An 18,587-nucleotide genomic window follows, 5' to 3' on the forward strand; every position below is an offset into this window, starting at 1 on the left:
ATAAAACACGATAATGACTTCATCAACTCGACGTGTGCGAATGGCAAATACATAGTGACAGATTGGCTATATCCGCGGAGACAAGTAACATGGTCCGAATGTAGTCGTAACATTGCGAAGAATCTCAGGAAAAGAAAACCGTATCTTCTCGATCACACAAGACAAGAATATTTCAAAGATAGATTAAACCATTTACGTTATCACGAATTGCCGGGAAGGGAATGGATTGCCAAAGCACAATATAAATTATTTTTACGCGACAAAAATGCAAACGTAGTTACGTTGCACGATATGTGTCAAGTCTAACAATGCGAAACGCCTCACAAAAATAACAGTTTCTTCGCGAGACCTGCATTGGATAGTATGTCTTTTTTTTAATTAGGTAGTTTAATTAAAAATTTGGAATTAAATTTTTTTCAGGAACTAGTTGTGCACTCGGGAAAGAATGTTGCGGCAAAGAATGCATGGCCGTTATCAAACCACCATACATTTTTCCGTATTATGAAGACGATAAATGGAGTGAATGGAAAGAAGACTCTTGTAAAAGCAATTGCTTTACGAAATCCAAAGGCATAATAATCAAACGACGTTTTTGCAAACATGATACTTACAAAACGGCTAGTTGTAACGGGCCATATTACGACGTGGTTGTTTGCAAAAACTCCAGATTTTGCAATGAAAAATGCAAAAGGATTTCCGAATATACTTCCATAAAATGCACTGAATACAACTTAAAAGTGAAAAAAAGAGGCGGAGAATATTTCAACTATGATCCAGAAAATGGGCCAGGAAAGAACGTCATTCATGATGTTGCGAGACCGTGGATAGTCTGCACCATATACTGTCAACGAGAAGAAAAAATATCTGCTAAATATAGTATATTTTATTTTTACACACCACGCATGGAAATGCTGGAATTAAATGTCAACCCATACTTTCCAGATGGGACACGGTGTCACTACAAAGATGGCCAAAATTATTATTGCCGCCAACATTACTGTCTGCCGGAAAGCTACTCAATCCAAAAATAATTGTCGAAAGTTTCTTGATAAGTGTGGAGTATGATTTAAAAAAAAATAAAATTGCAAACACGCATAAATCAATTTGAAATCATTTACAATTTATTAAGCTTCAATCCTAGAGCCCGTTGAACAAACGATGTTACTTTTTATTTTACGTAATAAATTATTTTTTTGTTATAAAAAACAAATTTATAAAAGAATACGTAGAATTATCGACAATAAAAATAAATTTTTTTATTACGTTGTTATGATTGCAGAAGGAAAACAAATTAATAGTTATAAATTGACATATTTATGAAAAAAAAATATAATTTTAAATCAGTGCTCCGAATTAATTCAGCGTCTGAATCTATATTTGTCATTGATACCTGTGTTTTATTCCTCATCAAATGCACCGTTACAGTTACAGCCAATGCAACCAAACACATTAGAAGTAGCGTTATCGAATTAATAAGCAGGTTGTTCTCCCATAAGAACATCGATTACTTAATGTTCAAACCTCATGAATTTTATAACGAACTATTGAAATATATATATTACTTATACAAAATATTGGATTTTTTATATTTATAGATATTATATTGAATTACGTATCACATGATTAGATATTTTTCAAATTATTCATTGCTAATAAAGAATCCCTTATTGCACTTATGAGCGTGTCACATTGTTAAATTTACATTACGTTAAAATGATGTTACAAATAATTTATTTCGACATATTTATTAACTGAATATTACTACTCAATATATATTTTTAACTTTTAGTATTTTTTACTAACAAATTTTATTCGACAGAATAATTGTATAAAAATATTAATTTTTAACGATGTCTGTTGCAATATGTATATTTTTATTTAATTGTTTCTTTTCTTTGATTTTTATTGATCCTGAATTTTAACATTATTTACAAGCATATGCATAAACGACAATTTTATATACCAACAATAATTATCAACATTTTGAAATCAAATTATTAAAAATTAAACTTTTACGTTTCCGATCAATGTTACATATTATACATATTAGTGATAAATTACATTTTATACCGTCATCGTAAATACTACATTTAAACGTTTGGATTTAAAAACATAAATATTTATACATATACATGTAGCAAAGAGAGAATATACAATAGGTGTCACACTACACGAAAGATATTCCTCATACGCCAGTTCGTGTTTCATTCGTGATCATATCAGGTATAACGAACGCGACAGTGCTAGTGCGAGTATATAAATTATTTGATTAATAGTTTAATAGTGTTTGAAATTGAACGAGAACTTAAAAAAATAAAATGTTTTTTTTATTGAAATATATGATAATAATTTTACTAAATGGAACGTACGCGCAAATTACGCATGATATTGAAACAATATTACTGCCGGCATCGAATCCGACAGGCGCAATGAAGGTACGTGCGTTTTACAGTATAATTCTATTTGTTAATTAACCATCGTTAATCAAGAATTATCAAGTTTTTTCTTTAAATTGTCATACAATTTACAGATACCAATAACATTGAAAGTTTTCGGACGATTGATTCAACTAAATCTGCGTAAAAGTGCTAGAATTGTATCGCCTGCGTTCAAAGAATGGAAATATAATGCGAAAGGCGTGACAGAAAAATTGTTTGAATTAAACGTATCAAGTCATTGCTTTTATTATCATGAAGATCATATCAGCTCTGCGGTTATCAACTTTTGTCATGAACATGGATTGGTCAGTAATATTACATGAAAAACAAACAGTTTTAAAATTTTTATGTGTTTACTTGTGACCTTTATTATTTTTCGTTTTATATACAATGACACATAAAGAATAAATATATCTTTTTAAAAGCAGGAAGGATTTGTTTTTGTGGAAAACAACACGTTAGAGATACAGCCTTTGCAGAACGATTTCACGCCTATGTGTTTAATCTACGATTTTAGAGGACAATCTAATCTTTCACTTGGCAAACCTCATGTTATTAAAAAATCAATGGAATATTTTGCTGGTTCAAGTCTTTACCGCTGGGACATGTTTAAACTGAAGCGACGTCACGTACGCAATGTGCAACAAAATTTAACCATGGAACTTGCCGTTTTCGTCGATGAAGCAGCATATAATACGTTCATGTCTATTTTGGACAATGATGAGGATAAGTTGCACAATATTATATTAGCGTACGTGAATCGCATCCAGGCTGCCTTTAATCATCCCAGTTTGGATATCTTTATGAATATTACCTTAATACGTTTGAAGATGCCGACAGAACAGCTGTCAAAATTGCCAGTTTCCGACGGCGAAGCTGGCCAACTGCTCGATTCGTTTTGCAAATATGCAAATTCTCTCAATCCTACGGACGATGATGATCCAAATCACTGGGACATTGGCTTTTACTTAACCGGAATAGATCTTTATGTAGATATTCTAATAAAACATAAAGGGCATTACAGAAGTGAAAGGAATTTTGAGATTACGGGAAAGGCTCACTATGAAAGCGTATGCGATTCGCTTCTCTCATGCGCGATAGCAGAATTTCGTGATCAATCTGAAGTCGAATACTCTCTTACTGCTATTGAGAAAATTGGTGAACTGTAAGTTTTTGAGAACTAGTTTTACGTATAAATTAAGAATACATAATATTTTTTATTAGAATGTAGGGTGTATCACAAAACTCATAAGACTCTTTGATTAATAATAAGAAAATGAAAGAATTTTAATACTGGTAATCTCACAAAATGCTTAATACGATTCGTAGTACGTGCAGTCTCACAATCTCGCCGTCTCAGTCTTGTAAAATACTTCACACAGCTCGCAGTCTCGTAATAACTCGTAGTCTCGTAATAACTCGTAACTCGTGATACTCGTGATACTCGTAGTAGCTCACAGTACTCGTAATCGATCGTATAATAATACAACCGCTCGTAATCTCGTAATCTCGTAATCACGTAATCGTCTTTATTTCTTCGTCACGTCCTACGTCTTATGTCCTACGTCACTCACTCTCAATTCACACACACTTAAACTCACACTAACTCTCATATCTAATGCTAACTCTAATGCGACTCTAATGCGTCGCGTCGCGGTCACTCGCGGAATCTATAATTTAGCTTTGCTCACGCTCGCGCTCGCGTAAGCGCGATTATTAAAACCATCTTACGTATAATTTATAATTCTACCCTTACGTATAATTCTAACAATTTTAACACCTTACAAGAATTTATTTAAATGTACAATTGTATAATAAAGTCAACAAGTAAAAAATCACTTTTAAGAAATTTTATTGTTTAAGAAATTTTATTGTTTAATTGTTTCTTATATAAACAATTAATAAATTAAAACATATTTAAGAATATTTCAACTAAACAATGCAATGTAAAGCATATATTTAAAATTAATCATTTATCTGTTCTACAGCTTAGGACTTATACTAGAGCGAAGTTCTAACGATTCGCAAATGATAGTAACATGGTCCGAGTATAGTCGTAAAAAATCTAAAAAACTCTGGGAAAGAAAAACATGTCTTAGAGATCAAGCAAAAACGATGATCTCTAAAAAGGAAAATGTCGATAAATTGCGAAAGAAATTAACCATAGAACTTGCCGTTTTCGTCGACGAAGTAGCATATTATACGTCCATGATGATTGTGGAGCACAATGACGATAAGTTACAGAATATGATATTAGACTATGTGGATAGTATCCAGGCTGCCTTTAATCGTCCGAATTTGGATGTTTTTATAAACATCACGTTGATACGTTTAATTATGCTCAAAGAACAGCCATCAAATTTGCCAGTTTCTGACGGCAACGCTGACCAACTGCTCCCTTCGTTCTGTGCATACGCGAATTCTTTAAATTCTTCAGACGATAACGATCCGTATCACTGGGACATTGCTCTTTATTTAACCGGAATAAATCTTTGTGAAAATACTATAGTACAATATGGATATGATTACGAAATAATAAAGGATTATACTATTACAGGAAAATCCTATCACAATGGCGCATGCTTTGCGCGTTTTTCTTGCGCAATAGTAGAATTCCGTGATCCATCGATAATCACATCATCTGTTGATGCTGTTTATAATATCGGCAATCTGTAAGTTTTTATATTAGTTTTACAAATAAATTAAGAATAAATTATATTTTATAATAAAATTAATTTAATTGTACAATTGTACAATAAAATCAACAAGAAAACAGTCACTTTTAAGAAATGTTGTTTTTTAATTGTTTATTATATAAATTATTAATAAATTATAAAATATTAAAAATATTTCAATTAAACACTGCAAAGTAATGCATATATTTAAAATTAATACTATAATATATTTGTTCTACAGTTTGGGATTAACACAAGAGCGAAGTTCTAGCGATTTGGAAAGGAACATAACATGGTCGGAAGATAGTCGTAACAAAATAAAAAACCTCTGGAAAAAAAAAATATGTCTTAGAAATCAAGCAAAAATAATGATCCTTAAAAAGGAAACCTCTAAAAAGGAAAACATCAATAATGATAATACGCGAAAAAATTCAACTATAGAACTGGCCGTTTTCGTCGACGAAGCAGCACATTATATGTCTATGTTTCTTGTAGAGCACAATGACGATAAGTTACACAATATGATATTAGACTATGTGAATCGTATTCAAGCTGCCTTTAATAATTCGAGTTTGGCAGTTTCTATCAATATTACGTTAATAAATTTGCTTATTTTGAGAAATCAGCCGTCAAATTTACCAGTTTCTGACGGCAACGTTGTCGAACTGCTCTCTTCGTTCTGCACGTACGCAAATTCTCTAAATTCTCCGGATGATATTGATCCGAATCACTGGGATATTGCTCTTTACTTAACCGGAGTAAAACTATATGAAAATGTTATGGTAAAATTTGAAACGCATTATCGAGTAGAGAAGAATTATAATATTACGGGAAGAGCCTACCACGATGACGCATGCGATCCGCTTTTCTCTTGCGCAATAGTTGAATTCCGTAATTCATACGAAATCACATCATCTGTTGATGCTGTTTATAAGATCGGCAATCTGTAAGTTTTTATATATTAGTTTTGCGTATAAATTTAAAATAAAATATATTTTATAATGAAATTTATTTAATTGTACAATTGCACAATAAAATCAACAAGTAAACAGTCATTATTAAAAAATTTTATTCTTTAATTGTGTGTTATACAAACTATTAATAAATTAAATGATATTTAAAAATATTTTAATTAAACAATGCAAAATGAAAGATATATTTAGAATAAATAATTTTTCTGTTCTACAGTTTAGGATTAACAGAAGAGCGAAATTCTAGCGATTTGGAAAGGAATATAACATGGTCGGAAAAGAGTCGTAACAAAATAAAAAATCTCTGGGAAGAAAAAATATGTCTTAGAGATCAAGCAAAAACGATGATCTCAAAAAAGAAAAATGTCGATAATTCGCGAAAGAAATTATCCATACAACTTGCCGTTTTCTTCGACAAAGCAGCGTATCATATGTACATGCCTATTCTGGACAATGATGAGGATAAGTTACGCAATATGATATTAGCATACGTGAACCAAATTCAAGCTTTGTTGCATCATTCAAGTCTTGGTGCTTCTATTGATATTTCATTAGTAAAGTTGGTAATAATGAATAAACAGCTGTCAAATTTGTCTGCTTTCGACGGTGACCATAAAAAGATGGGCAAATCATTCTGCAATTACGTGAATCTTTTGTATCCTATATACGAGATTGATTCGCTTCAGTGGGACATTGGCCTTTACCTGACCGGAATAAATCTATATGAGTCAGAAAAGGAACAAAAGCATTATAGTGTTGTAGGAAGTTCTTTTGTCAATTACTCGTGTACCCAAATTTTATCGTGCGCCTTAGTAGAAATCGGTTCCACCGGTCCTAACGCTGTCTCGGGTTTTGCGACGTCTCGCATTGCTGCTCATGAGATCGGCCATCTGTATGTTTATGTATACCACTTTTACATACAAATTAAGTACATAATGTTTATTAGAAGAATTTTCTTATTTGTGCAACTAAAATGTAAAAACAACTAAGAAATTTTTAAGATATTTAATTTTTAAATAGCAAGACTTCTTAGAAGCTACAAAGTATATAAAAATATTTTAAATAAAGCATATTTCCCTGTAAAAGTAATAATTTATTTGTTTTGAAGATTAGGAATGCAACACGATAATGGCTCTTTCGATTCGACGTGTGCGAATGGCAAATACATTATGTCAGAATGGTATTTCAGTCGGGGCCAGATAGCATGGTCCGAGTGTAGTCGTAACATTGCGAAAGAACTATGGAAAACAAAAGAGTGCCTTTTTGATCATACGAGACGAGAAAACACCGAAAATCCAAATGCATTGGACCATTCGCGTTATCACGATTTGCCGGGAAGAGAATGGACTGCCAAAGCACAATGTCAATTATTTTTACGCGACAAAGATGCAAACGTAGTCACGTTGCATGATATATGTCAAGTCTTACAATGCGAAACGCCTCACAAGTATGGGTACTTCTTCGCAGGACCAGCGCTGGATGGTATGTTTTTTTTTCAAATTAGATATTTAAGTTTTTAATTTATTGAATTTTTTTCAGGAACTCATTGCGCACTCGAGAAAGAATGTCGCAGCGGAAAATGCGTGCCCGTAATCGAACCACCTCTCCCATATTGTGAAGAAGATAACTGGAGTGAATGGACGGAAGACTCCTGTAAAAGCGATTGCTTGACAAAATCGAAAGGCGTGGTAATCAAACGACGTTCTTGCAGACATGGCACTAACAAAACGGCTAGTTGTAATGGGCCATATTACGACGTGGTTCTGTGCAATGACTCCAGACTTTGCAGTAATGAACGCCACACGATTGCCGAATATACTGCTTCAAAATGCACTGAACTTAGCCTAAAAATAAAACGACAAGGCAAAAAATATTTCAAGTATGAACCGCAAAATGAGTCAGGTAAGCAGGCCTCCCATGTCGTCGAGAAACCGTGGAGAGCCTGTACCATACACTGCCTACGAGAAGAAAAAATATCTGCTAAATACAGTCTATTGCTTTTCTATGCACCACGCCAGGACATGCTCGACTTCAATATCGATCCATACTTTCCAGATGGAACGTGGTGTCACGAGAAAAATGGCCAGGATTATTATTGCCGCCAGCATTATTGTCTGCCGGAAAACTACTCAATTAAAGAATAATTACCGATAGCTTTTCGACATGTGTGGGCAAAAATCTAAGAGGAAATAAAATTGCAAAACAAGCATAATTCAATTTAGAACTGTTTAGTATTTGTTCAGTATAAAATCTAAAATCCGTAGAATTATCGTTGTTACTTTATATTTCAATCAATAAATCCATTTTTTGTTAGCAAATGATAAATTTAGACGCGGAAAAATACGTCGAACTGTTAACATGAAAAATTCCATCCAAAATCCAAATAGCTGTTAGTAATTGCATAAAGAAAAAAAGTAAATATTTATTAGTTGACATAAATTTGAAAAAAATATAATGATAAATCAGTGTTTAAAATTAATTAAGCATCTGAATCGATTTTCGTCATTTGTACCTGCCTTCTTTTTTCGTCGCACGCGCCGTTACAGTTACAGCCAATGCATTAGAAGTAGTTATTGAATTAATTAGTATTCACTGAATTATTAGTAGTTATTGAATTAATTAGTTCTTGATCCATAAAAAGATCAACTACGTGAACTTCAAATTTTGTAAAATTTATAATGTACTACTCAAATATATATATATAAATATATGTATATATATATATATTACTTAAACAAAATATTGTTTTCTCTATATTTATACTTGTATATATATTTATAATTGTATTGAACTACGTATCACATGATTAGATATTTCTCAAATTATTCATTGCCAATAAAGAATCTTTTATTGCACTTATGAGCGTGTCATATTGCCAGATTTACATTACGTTCGAATGATGTTACAAATAATAGATTTCGATATATTTATTAACTGAATATTACTACTCAATATATATTTTTAACTTTTAATAGTTTCTACTAACAAATTTTATTGGACAGAATAAAAGTATAAAAATATTAATTCTTAACAATGTCTGTCGCAATATGTATAATTTTATTTAATTTTTTTTTTCTTCGTTTGATTTCCATTAACCCAAAATTTCAAAATAACTTACAAGACATTACGAATATGCATAAACGACAATTTTATCTACCAATATTAATTATCAACATTTTGAATTCAAATTATTAAAAATTAAACTGTTACGTTTCCGATTAATGTTATTATACATATTATACATATTACTGATAAATTACATTTCATGAACCGATATCTTAAACCGATATCTTAAATACCACTTCTGTACTTTAGGTTTTAGAAACATAAATATTTATACATATCATGTAGCAAACAGAGATAGTTCAAAAGGTGTCACACCACACGAATGATATTCCTCATGCGTCAGTTCGAATTACATTTGCGATCATGTCAGATATAACGAAAGCTACAGTGCTAATGCGTGTACATAATTTATTTAATTAATTGTTTAAAATTGAAAAATAATATGTTCTTTATATCGAAATTTCTGATAATAATCTTACTAATTGAAATTTTCGCACATCTCACGCAAGATATGGAAACAATATAACTGCCGGCATCGAATCCGACAAGAGTAGAGGAGTTGTTTTACGTAAAACGTGCGTTTTACGGTATTATTCCATTTGTTACTCGACCGTCATTATTTGAAAATTACCAAAATTTTTTTTAATTGTCATTTAACGTTTAATTGTCATTTTACGTTTAATTATGCTCAGAGAACAGCCGTCAAATTTGCCAGCTTCTGACGGCAACGCTGGCCAACTGCTCTCTTCGTTCTGTGCTTGCGCGAATTCTCTAAATTCTTCAGACAATAATGATCCGTATGACTGGAATATTGCCCTTTACTTAACCGGAATAACTCATTGTAAAAATACTATAATACAATATGAATATATTTTCGAAATAGTGAGGAATTATAATATTACAGGAAAATCCTATCACGATGGCGCATGCTTTACGCGTTTTTCTTACGCAATAGTAAAATTCCGTGATCCATCGGAAATCACATCATCTGTTGATGCTGTTTATAATATCGGCAATCTGTAAGTTTACAATTGTACAATAAAATCAATAAAAAAACAGTCACTTTTAAGAAATATTGTTCTTTAATTGTTTATTATGTAAAATATTAATAAATTATAAAATATTAAAAATATTTCAATTAAACACTGCAAAGTAATGTATATAATTAAAATTAATAATTTATCTGTTCAACAGTTTAGGATTAACACAAAAGCGAAGTTCTAGCGATTTGGAAAGAAACATAACATGGTCGGAACTTAATCGTAACAGAATAAAAATCCTCTGGAAAAAAATATATCCTAGAAATCAAGCAAAAACAATGATCCTTGAAAAGGAAACCTTTAAAAAAGAAAACATCAATAATGATATAACGCAAAAAAATTTAACTATAGAATTAGCCGTTTTCGTCGACGAAGTAGCATATGATATGTACATGCCTATTCTAGACAATGATGTGGATAAGCTATACAATATGATGTTAGACTATGTGGATCGTATTCAAGCTGCCTTTAATCGTTCGAGTTTGAAAGTTTTTATCAATATTACGTTAATACGTTTGAATATGCTTAAAGAACACATGCTAAATTTGACAGTTTTTGACGACGACGCTGACGAACGGCTCGATTTGTTCTGCACATACGCGAATTCTCTTAATTTTCCGGACAATAATAATCCGCGTCACTGTGATATTGCTCTTTACTTAACCGGAGTAAAACTTTGTAAAAAAATTGTAGTAAAATTTGAAAAGTATTACGAGATGAAGAGGAATTATATTATTACGAAAAATCCTATCATGATGGCGCATGCGATCCGCTTTTCTCTTGCGCAATAGTAGAATTACGTGATTCATCAAGAATCAAATCATCTGTTGATGCTGTTTATGAGATCGGCCATCTGTAAGTTTATATATACTTTTTTATACAAATTAAAGATATAATATTTATTAGAAGAATTTTTATATTTGTGCAATTGAAAGATAAACCTATTTAGAGTTTTTAAGAGATTTAGTTTTGTAAAACTTTTAGTAACTACAAAGTATTTAAAAATATTGTTCATAAAGCATCTTTCCAAAATAAGTAACTCATTTGTTCAAAAGATTAGGAATGAAACTCGATAATGGCTCTATTGATTCGACGTGTGCGAATGGCAAATACATAATGACAGATTGGCAATATCCACGGGGACAAGTAACATGGTCAGAATGTAGTCGTAACATTGCGAAGAAACTCAGGAAAAGAAAATCGTGTCTTCTCAATCACGCAAGACGAGATATTCTCGAAGATGCATTGGACCATTCACGTTATCACGATTTACCTGGAAGGCAATGGACTGCCAAAGCACAATGTGAATTATTTTTACGCGACAAAGATGCAAACGTAGTCACGTTGCATGATGTATGTCAAGTCTTACAATGCGAAACGCCTCACAAAATTGAGTATTTTTTCGCCGGACCTGCGTTGGATGGTATGTCTCTTTTATAATTAAGTAGTTCAATTTAAAATTTTGAATTGAATTGTTTTCAGGAACTAGTTGTGCACTCGGGAAAGAATGTCGCGGCGGAGAATGCGTGGCCGTTATCGAACCACCATACATTTTTCCGTATTGTGGAGATAATTGGAGTGAATGGAAAGAAGACTCTTGTAAAAGCAATTGCTTTACGAAATCCAAAGGCATGATAATCAAACGACGTTTTTGCAAACATGATACTTACAAAACGGCTAGTTGTAACGGGCCATATTACGACGTGGTTGTTTGCAATGACTCCAGACTTTGCAATGGAAAATGCAAAAGGATTTCCGAATATGCTTCCATAAAATGCACCGAGTACAACTTAAAAGTGAAAAAGAGAGGCGGAGAATATTTCAACTATGATCCAGAAAATGGGCCAGGAAGGAACGTCATTCATGATGTTGCGAGACCGTGGATAGTCTGCACCATATACTGTCAACGAGAAGATAAAATATCTGCTAAATATAGTATATTTAATTTTTACACACCACGCATGGAAATGCTCAAATTAGATGTCAACCCATACTTTCCAGATGGGACGCGGTGTCACTACGAAGATGGCCAAAATTATTATTGGCGCCAACATTACTGTCTGCCGGAAAACTACTTAATCCAAAAATAATTGTCGAGAGCTTTTTGATATGTATGGAGTAGGATTTAAGAAAAAATAAAATTGCAAACACGCATAAATCAATTTGAAATCATTTACAATTTGTTAAGCGTCAATCCTAGAGACCGTTGAACAAATGATGTTGCTTTTTATTGTACGTAATAAATTAATTTTTTGTTATAAAAAACAAATTTATAAAAAAATACGTAGAATTATCGACATAAAAAATAAATTTTATTAATTACGTTGTTATGATTGCAGAAAGAAAACAAATTAATAGTTATAAATTGACATATTTATGAAAAAAGAATATAATTTTAAATTAGTGCTTCAAATTAATTCAGCATCTGAATCTATATTCGTCATTGGTACCTGTGTTTTATTCCTCATCAAGTGCGCCGTTACAGCTACGGCCAATGCAACCAAGCGCATTAGAAGTAGCGTTATCGAATTAATAAGCAGGTTGTTCTCCCATAAGAACATCAATTATTTAATGTTCAACCTCATAAATTTTATAACGAACTATTGAAATATTAGGGATACAAATAAGTTTTAAACCGTTTTTTGTAGAACATAAAAAAGTAATTCAAAATTTAAATATTCTCCCGCTTTTTTCCGATTTTGTAGTGTTTATATGGTAACATAAAAAATAACAACCAACTTCACGATATTGTTTGTGTAACCTAAAATTGCAGCAGCTTGAAAATGGCAAACGAGAAACAATTTATTCGGCACTGCATTCGCTATGAATTCCATCAATAAAAGAGCGCCGCAAAAGCGCGTGCATCAATTCGTTTGACTCTTGGAGACAATGTTGTGTCTAAAAGTACGTGTAAATTTTGGTTCAGACGGTTTAAAGAAGGTGATTTCGACGTTAGCGATCGTGAACGTAGCGGAGCTCCTCTCAAGACTGAGGGCGATGAATTGCAAGCATTACTCGATGAAAATTCGTCCCAAACGCAAAAAGAGCTTGCATTACAACTGGGAGTAAAGCAACAAACCGTTTCCAACCGTTTACAGAAGATGGGAAAGATTCAGAAAGAGGGAAAGTGGGTACCACACAAATTGAGCCAGAAGAACAAAGATAACCGTGTCGAAATGTGTCTAAATCTGTACAACAAACAGCACAGAAAGTCTTTCCTGTGGAAAATCGTAACGGGTGATGAAAAGTGGATATATTACGATAATGCCAAGCAAAAAAAATCATGGGTAGACCCTGGCCAACCATCCACATCAACGCCGAAGCGGAATATCCACGACCAAAAGGTAATGCTCTGTATATGATGAGATATGCAGGGTGTGCTATATTATGAGCTTCTGCAACCATGTGAAACGGTTGATGGTAATCGCTATAGTCGACAACTATTGAGATTGAACGAAGAAATCCGTCGAAAACGTCCATATACTGGCAAAGGATTGCGTCCGGTGAAATTGCTTCATGACAACGCTAGGCCTCATGTCGCTAAAACGGTCAAAGAAACATTATTGACGCTTGGTTGGGATGTTCTACCGCACCCGGCCTATTCGCCAGATATAGCGCCAAGTGATTATCACTTGTTCCGGTCAATGCAAAACGCATTGTCTGAGGTACGCTTCCGGAATATTGAAGAAGTGCGAAAATGGATCGACGACTTTATTAAATCAAAAGACGAAACTTTCTTCACTGCCGGAATTCGTAAGCTGCCCGAAAGATGGCGCAAGGTCATAGATAATAACGGAGAATATTTTGATACTTAAATGTATTATTCAATTTCTGCAAAAAAATCTTGAATTTTCAAAAAAACAGTTTAAAACTTATTTGTACTCCTAATATATATATACAGGGTGTCCCAAAGTTTGCGGCCCAACCGTCGTGTACAGATAGAGCGGGTCAAACTGAATAAGTAAGTCTTTTACCACTTTGCGAAATTTTCAATAATTAATTAGAAAATAATTAATAAAGATCCGCCAATTCGCGCAAGTATTCCCCGAGCGCCGAGCGCGCGGCGAGTAGGACCCACCCAGCATAGCATAATACAAAGCGCGGCAGAGCGGTGGGAGGGACGCTCTCTTGGCTAGCTATGCACACTACACACGAGCGGTGCGTGACATAGAGTGTATTACGCTATGCTGGGTGGGTTCTACTCGCCGCGCGCTCGGCGCTCGGGGAGTACTTGCGCGGATTGGCGGATCTTTATTAATTATTTTCTAATTAATTATTGAAAATTTCGCAAAGTGGTAAAAGACTTACTTATTCAGTTTGACCCGCTCTATCTGTACACGACGGTTGGGCCGCGAACTTTGGGACACTCTGTATATATGTGGGATCTATTGATCCGCTGCCGACAGATCAATCCGCCGTCTAATGATTTATTTCTTTTATTTCTTTTATGTTTTCGGTCGCGGCGTCTATTGACATAATTATAAGTAAACTCTTTTGGCGGTCCGCGACAAACAATGTCGGTTTTCTTTAATGTTACCACTTTTCAGGGTATAAAAGTGCGTAGAGAAACGAGCGAACGGTCAGTCTCGAGCGAACTTCTATACGGAAAAGATCACGACGATTAACTGTATTCTGTACTCTATATTATTAAATAAACCTATGTATAATCTTACATATATACAGGGTGTCCAATAATTGCTGAATCACTTCTCGGATACAGGTAAAGCGGGTTAAACCGAATAGAAAAGTCCTCTATCATTTTTCTATTTCTGTAATAATGAATGAGAAATTAATTTAAAAATATCTACCAATTCGCGCGAGTTTAAGCGCGCGGTGAGAAGAGATAGCCCACTGTTACGTGGTCGCTAGGATGCAAAGATCTAACATTACACACCGTTCGTACGTAGCCGTTGTTATTTGTAAAGCGCTCCTCCCAATACTTCGTCGCGCGCTGAATAACCAAATAACAGTAGGCTGTCTCTTCTCGCCGCGCGCTTAAATTCGCGGAAATTGGCCAATATTTTTAAATTAATTACTCATTAATTATTGTGAAAATTGCAAAATAGTACAGGACTTTATAACTCGGTTTAACCTGCTCTATCTGCATCCGAGAGGTGATTCAGCAATTATCAGACACCCTGCATAAACAAATCTTTATTAATGACATTGTGTGAAAAAATGAACCTTGACGGAGTCTAACGGAACCTAAAAAAGAGTTAATTGTATTATGTATTAAGTATGCATTTGTCGAGGTAAAGTGATAATTCACGATGACTGTGACGATTTAAAATAGAGATGGTTATTAGTTGCAACCAGTGATGCAAACTCGAGCCGGCCAGCACCAGGGCTCCGTGGTAGGGGAGGCATGCACACAAGCGAGAATCGCGAGTTTGCATCACTGGTTGCAATTTTTGGCCCGATTTCCTGATTGACGCCTACTGTTCCCTCCTTGCCGCTTGCACGCTAGCAACGAGTCACCAAACGCGCTAACAACGTCCGTAACTAATAGCGTTTTCGATTATACAGGATTTGAACGACCCAGGGTTGATCAATCACTATTTTACTATAAATGCAAGTCTTTCATTGGTGGAGAGGTTGCAATGACGTCATTAACCAACCCTGGGTCGTTCAAATCCTGTATAATCGAAAACGCTATAAGATACGTGATACTCAGCCTCAGGAATGTCCATATCACAAATGCAACAAGATAATTAATATGGGACAATAAATTTCCACATCACCTGTGAGGTGGACTATTATTGACGTGTTCTTCAACAATAGTACCTCACAGGTAGAAACTTATATTTATCCCATATTTATTATCTTGTTGCATTTGTGATATGGACATTCCTGAGAATGAGTATCGCGCACTTTAATTACGCGCGTTGTTAGCGCGTTTGACGACTCATTGGCTGCGTTCAGCAGAACAACTGCTGAATTGTCGTCTAGTCAACACTTAACGTTGATTTGTTGGTTCTAAAAGTAAGAGCCAATCATGTTCGATTGCTACCAAGCGATTTGTTCTGCTGAACGCGCCCATTGCTAGCATGCGAGCGGCAAAGAGGGAGCAGGAAACCACCTCAATCAGAAAATCGGGCCGAAAGTTGCAACTAATTTCCGTCTCTGACGTATATCATAAAAGAAACAAAGAATTCAAAATTAAAAAAAGAATTTCTTGAATTAGGGCCTTTACATTAGTACAGCGTGTCAAAATTAATATGTGTCAAAATTAAAAGGTAAATAATTCTGAAAATTGCAATTTTATGCACAACGCAGTTTTATATACATATACAATAGACGCATATTCAAGTGATAGAGTAATTATTATAACTAGATGTTAATAGCAAAATAAAGAACATTCTGGTATAAAAACTCGAACTCCAGCCGCGACAACGCATTTGTTTACAGTTTTTCAGACTCACAATATATCTCTTACTCTTCCGTCTTACTGTTCTAGATAGACTCCGAAATTCTCTAGGAAATTTTCTACACGGAGTTACTATCACGGATTGCTCATAAGGGATCTTGAAAATTTCGGAATGACACCCACTGACTACGTCAAGCGGTAAGTTTTTTAAATTCCATCGGTCTCTTTTCAAAAATAGGCACTGTCATCAATTCCTATTCATCCACTTTCTCATCACGCCTTCTAACATGCATTCACACACATATAAGTATTCGTAAATTATCATTTTAATATTAATAATCAAGACATTTTTATTTTTGTGTTTTTATCCAGCTTCAAATATTGTAAAAGAGAAAATTAATCATGAACTGTTATTTTTAGTTCAGTTAATCTAGAAGGAAATATTTTCTTTTTACTTAAATAAATACTTAAATAAATTCTTAGATTGTAAATTTAATGTCATTAGTTTTTGAGAGCGGTCCAAGGTAGGAAACCTGTGGTCCAATTTACGTGACTAGTTGCTTAGAATGGACTGATGTCAATAGTTTAGTTTCTTTATAGTTTTCTTTTTATTAAATGCTAAAAGTACAAGCTCTTGCAGATAGAATGCACAGCGCCTTTCTTTCTTTCTATTTTAGAAAAATATAAGATGGGTTTGTTATCGCATTGCATTTTGCCGTGCATCAAATTAAGTGCTACAATCGTATATTTTGAATTTGTTTCATAATTTCCTTACATTGTCAACAAAATGGATCTTAATACGTCGGTTTTCACATGCAATACCAGTACGAAAATAATGTTGGATATTGCAATTATTATAGACATTTTTGTATGAGTAACCTCTCTATGTTATTTAGATTTCTATGGTAAAGTTTTAGTTTGAGAGGTTGGTAGTATCGTTAATAGTTAGGTTGGTTTTTGTAACATGGTTCACACATATAGTACTTCCTTTTTTCTTTTTGCGTGTGTTCTGTGGTCACTTCCATTCTCTCTCTCATGTATAACGTTGACTTGTGTTTTTATAATAAATCTATAATTGAAACGCATAATCGGCAGGGCTTGCTTATTTCATACACGAGATACTTACATTGATCGCAAAACTCTAACAAATAAGTACTGAAAAAGTACTATACAACGATATGTTTCCTGTAAAAATCATTGGCAATGGCAATGGACGATACGAATAAGAAATTTGAAAAGGCAAAATCAGGTTTTTTGGATTTTGAAACGGACATACTATGGTTCAATGTTCTGCAACTTGTTGTGTTGCATACCATTGGTATTTATGGTTTACTAACTTTCGACTACATAAAAAATCCAATGACTACACTGTGGCGTAAGTGTACCCGTCTCAGAAATTTTAACATGTACATAAAAATCTAAGAAATTTTCAAGATTTTCAGAACACTTACTGCGTAATTCTAATATGACCTTTTTAAAATATTATCTTTAGTGTAAGATTAAAGTAATCGGGATTGGTGCTTTACCGGCAGAGTAGTTTCTTTTCGCGCAGTGAAAAATATTAATAATAGTGCTGATATAAATCCGTTTCAGGTGAACTACAATTCACGCCAAAGTTCGAGATAGAAATCTATTATGTATAATAATAAAAAATGTTTGAAAAATCAGAATATACATTTAATAAAAAACATAATTTAAATATTATTAATATTTTTACATCTATTTTAATTTTTTAAATGTTTTCTGTATTATACACACGGAATACAAAATATTGAATGACATACTATCTTAAATTTTGTCATCAATTATAAGCCTACTTAAAATAAATTTTATAAATCGCGGAAATTATTATTGTTTGTAATTTTTGTGATTATTAAATTGATTTATAATTTATTGTAAGTATTTCACACACACTTGTTAATGATATTTATCAATATCTAAATTATTTAAAATACTAAAAAATATCGTCGACACTAACTAGAGTAACGAATTAGATTAATTTTATTATTTTATGATAAAAAGCTGTAATA

At 33.3% G+C, this 18,587-nt stretch overlaps 2 protein-coding genes across 9 annotated transcripts; both read left to right on the top strand.

Moving 5' to 3' along the window:
- Nucleotides 1–2,047: 2,047 nt before the first annotated feature.
- Nucleotides 2,048–8,939, top strand: LOC105680046 (uncharacterized). The gene is made up of 8 exons (XM_012380467.2): nt 2,048–2,435; nt 2,531–2,743; nt 2,867–3,603; nt 4,427–5,110; nt 5,355–6,059; nt 6,302–6,976; nt 7,193–7,566; nt 7,624–8,939. The coding sequence occupies exons 1-8, from the start codon at nt 2,319–2,321 to the stop codon at nt 8,226–8,228; spliced, it is 4,110 nt and encodes a 1,369-aa protein (XP_012235890.2). The 5' UTR covers nt 2,048–2,318; the 3' UTR covers nt 8,229–8,939.
- A 218-nt stretch (nt 8,940–9,157) lies between these two features.
- Nucleotides 9,158–12,819, top strand: LOC105680043 (A disintegrin and metalloproteinase with thrombospondin motifs 19-like). Of its 8 annotated transcripts, XM_067347356.1 has the most exons (6): nt 9,158–9,725; nt 9,843–9,991; nt 10,055–10,169; nt 10,345–11,045; nt 11,246–11,613; nt 11,673–12,815. In XM_067347356.1, the coding sequence occupies exons 5-6, from the start codon at nt 11,253–11,255 to the stop codon at nt 12,278–12,280; spliced, it is 969 nt and encodes a 322-aa protein (XP_067203457.1). In that variant the 5' UTR covers nt 9,158–9,725; nt 9,843–9,991; nt 10,055–10,169; nt 10,345–11,045; nt 11,246–11,252; the 3' UTR covers nt 12,281–12,815. The 8 variants fall into 8 exon arrangements, 5 of the variants coding, with proteins under 5 accessions (XP_067203457.1, XP_067203460.1, XP_067203458.1 ...); XR_010887917.1 differs by having other exon boundaries at nt 9,158–10,169; nt 11,673–12,125; nt 12,192–12,817; XM_067347359.1 differs by having other exon boundaries at nt 9,843–10,169; nt 11,251–11,613; nt 11,673–12,817.
- The last annotated feature ends 5,768 nt before the right edge of the window (nt 12,820–18,587 follow it).

The sequence above is a fragment of the Linepithema humile genome, chromosome 1 (genome assembly GCF_040581485.1).
Source record: "Linepithema humile isolate Giens D197 chromosome 1, Lhum_UNIL_v1.0, whole genome shotgun sequence".
NCBI lineage: Eukaryota > Metazoa > Arthropoda > Insecta > Hymenoptera > Formicidae > Linepithema > Linepithema humile.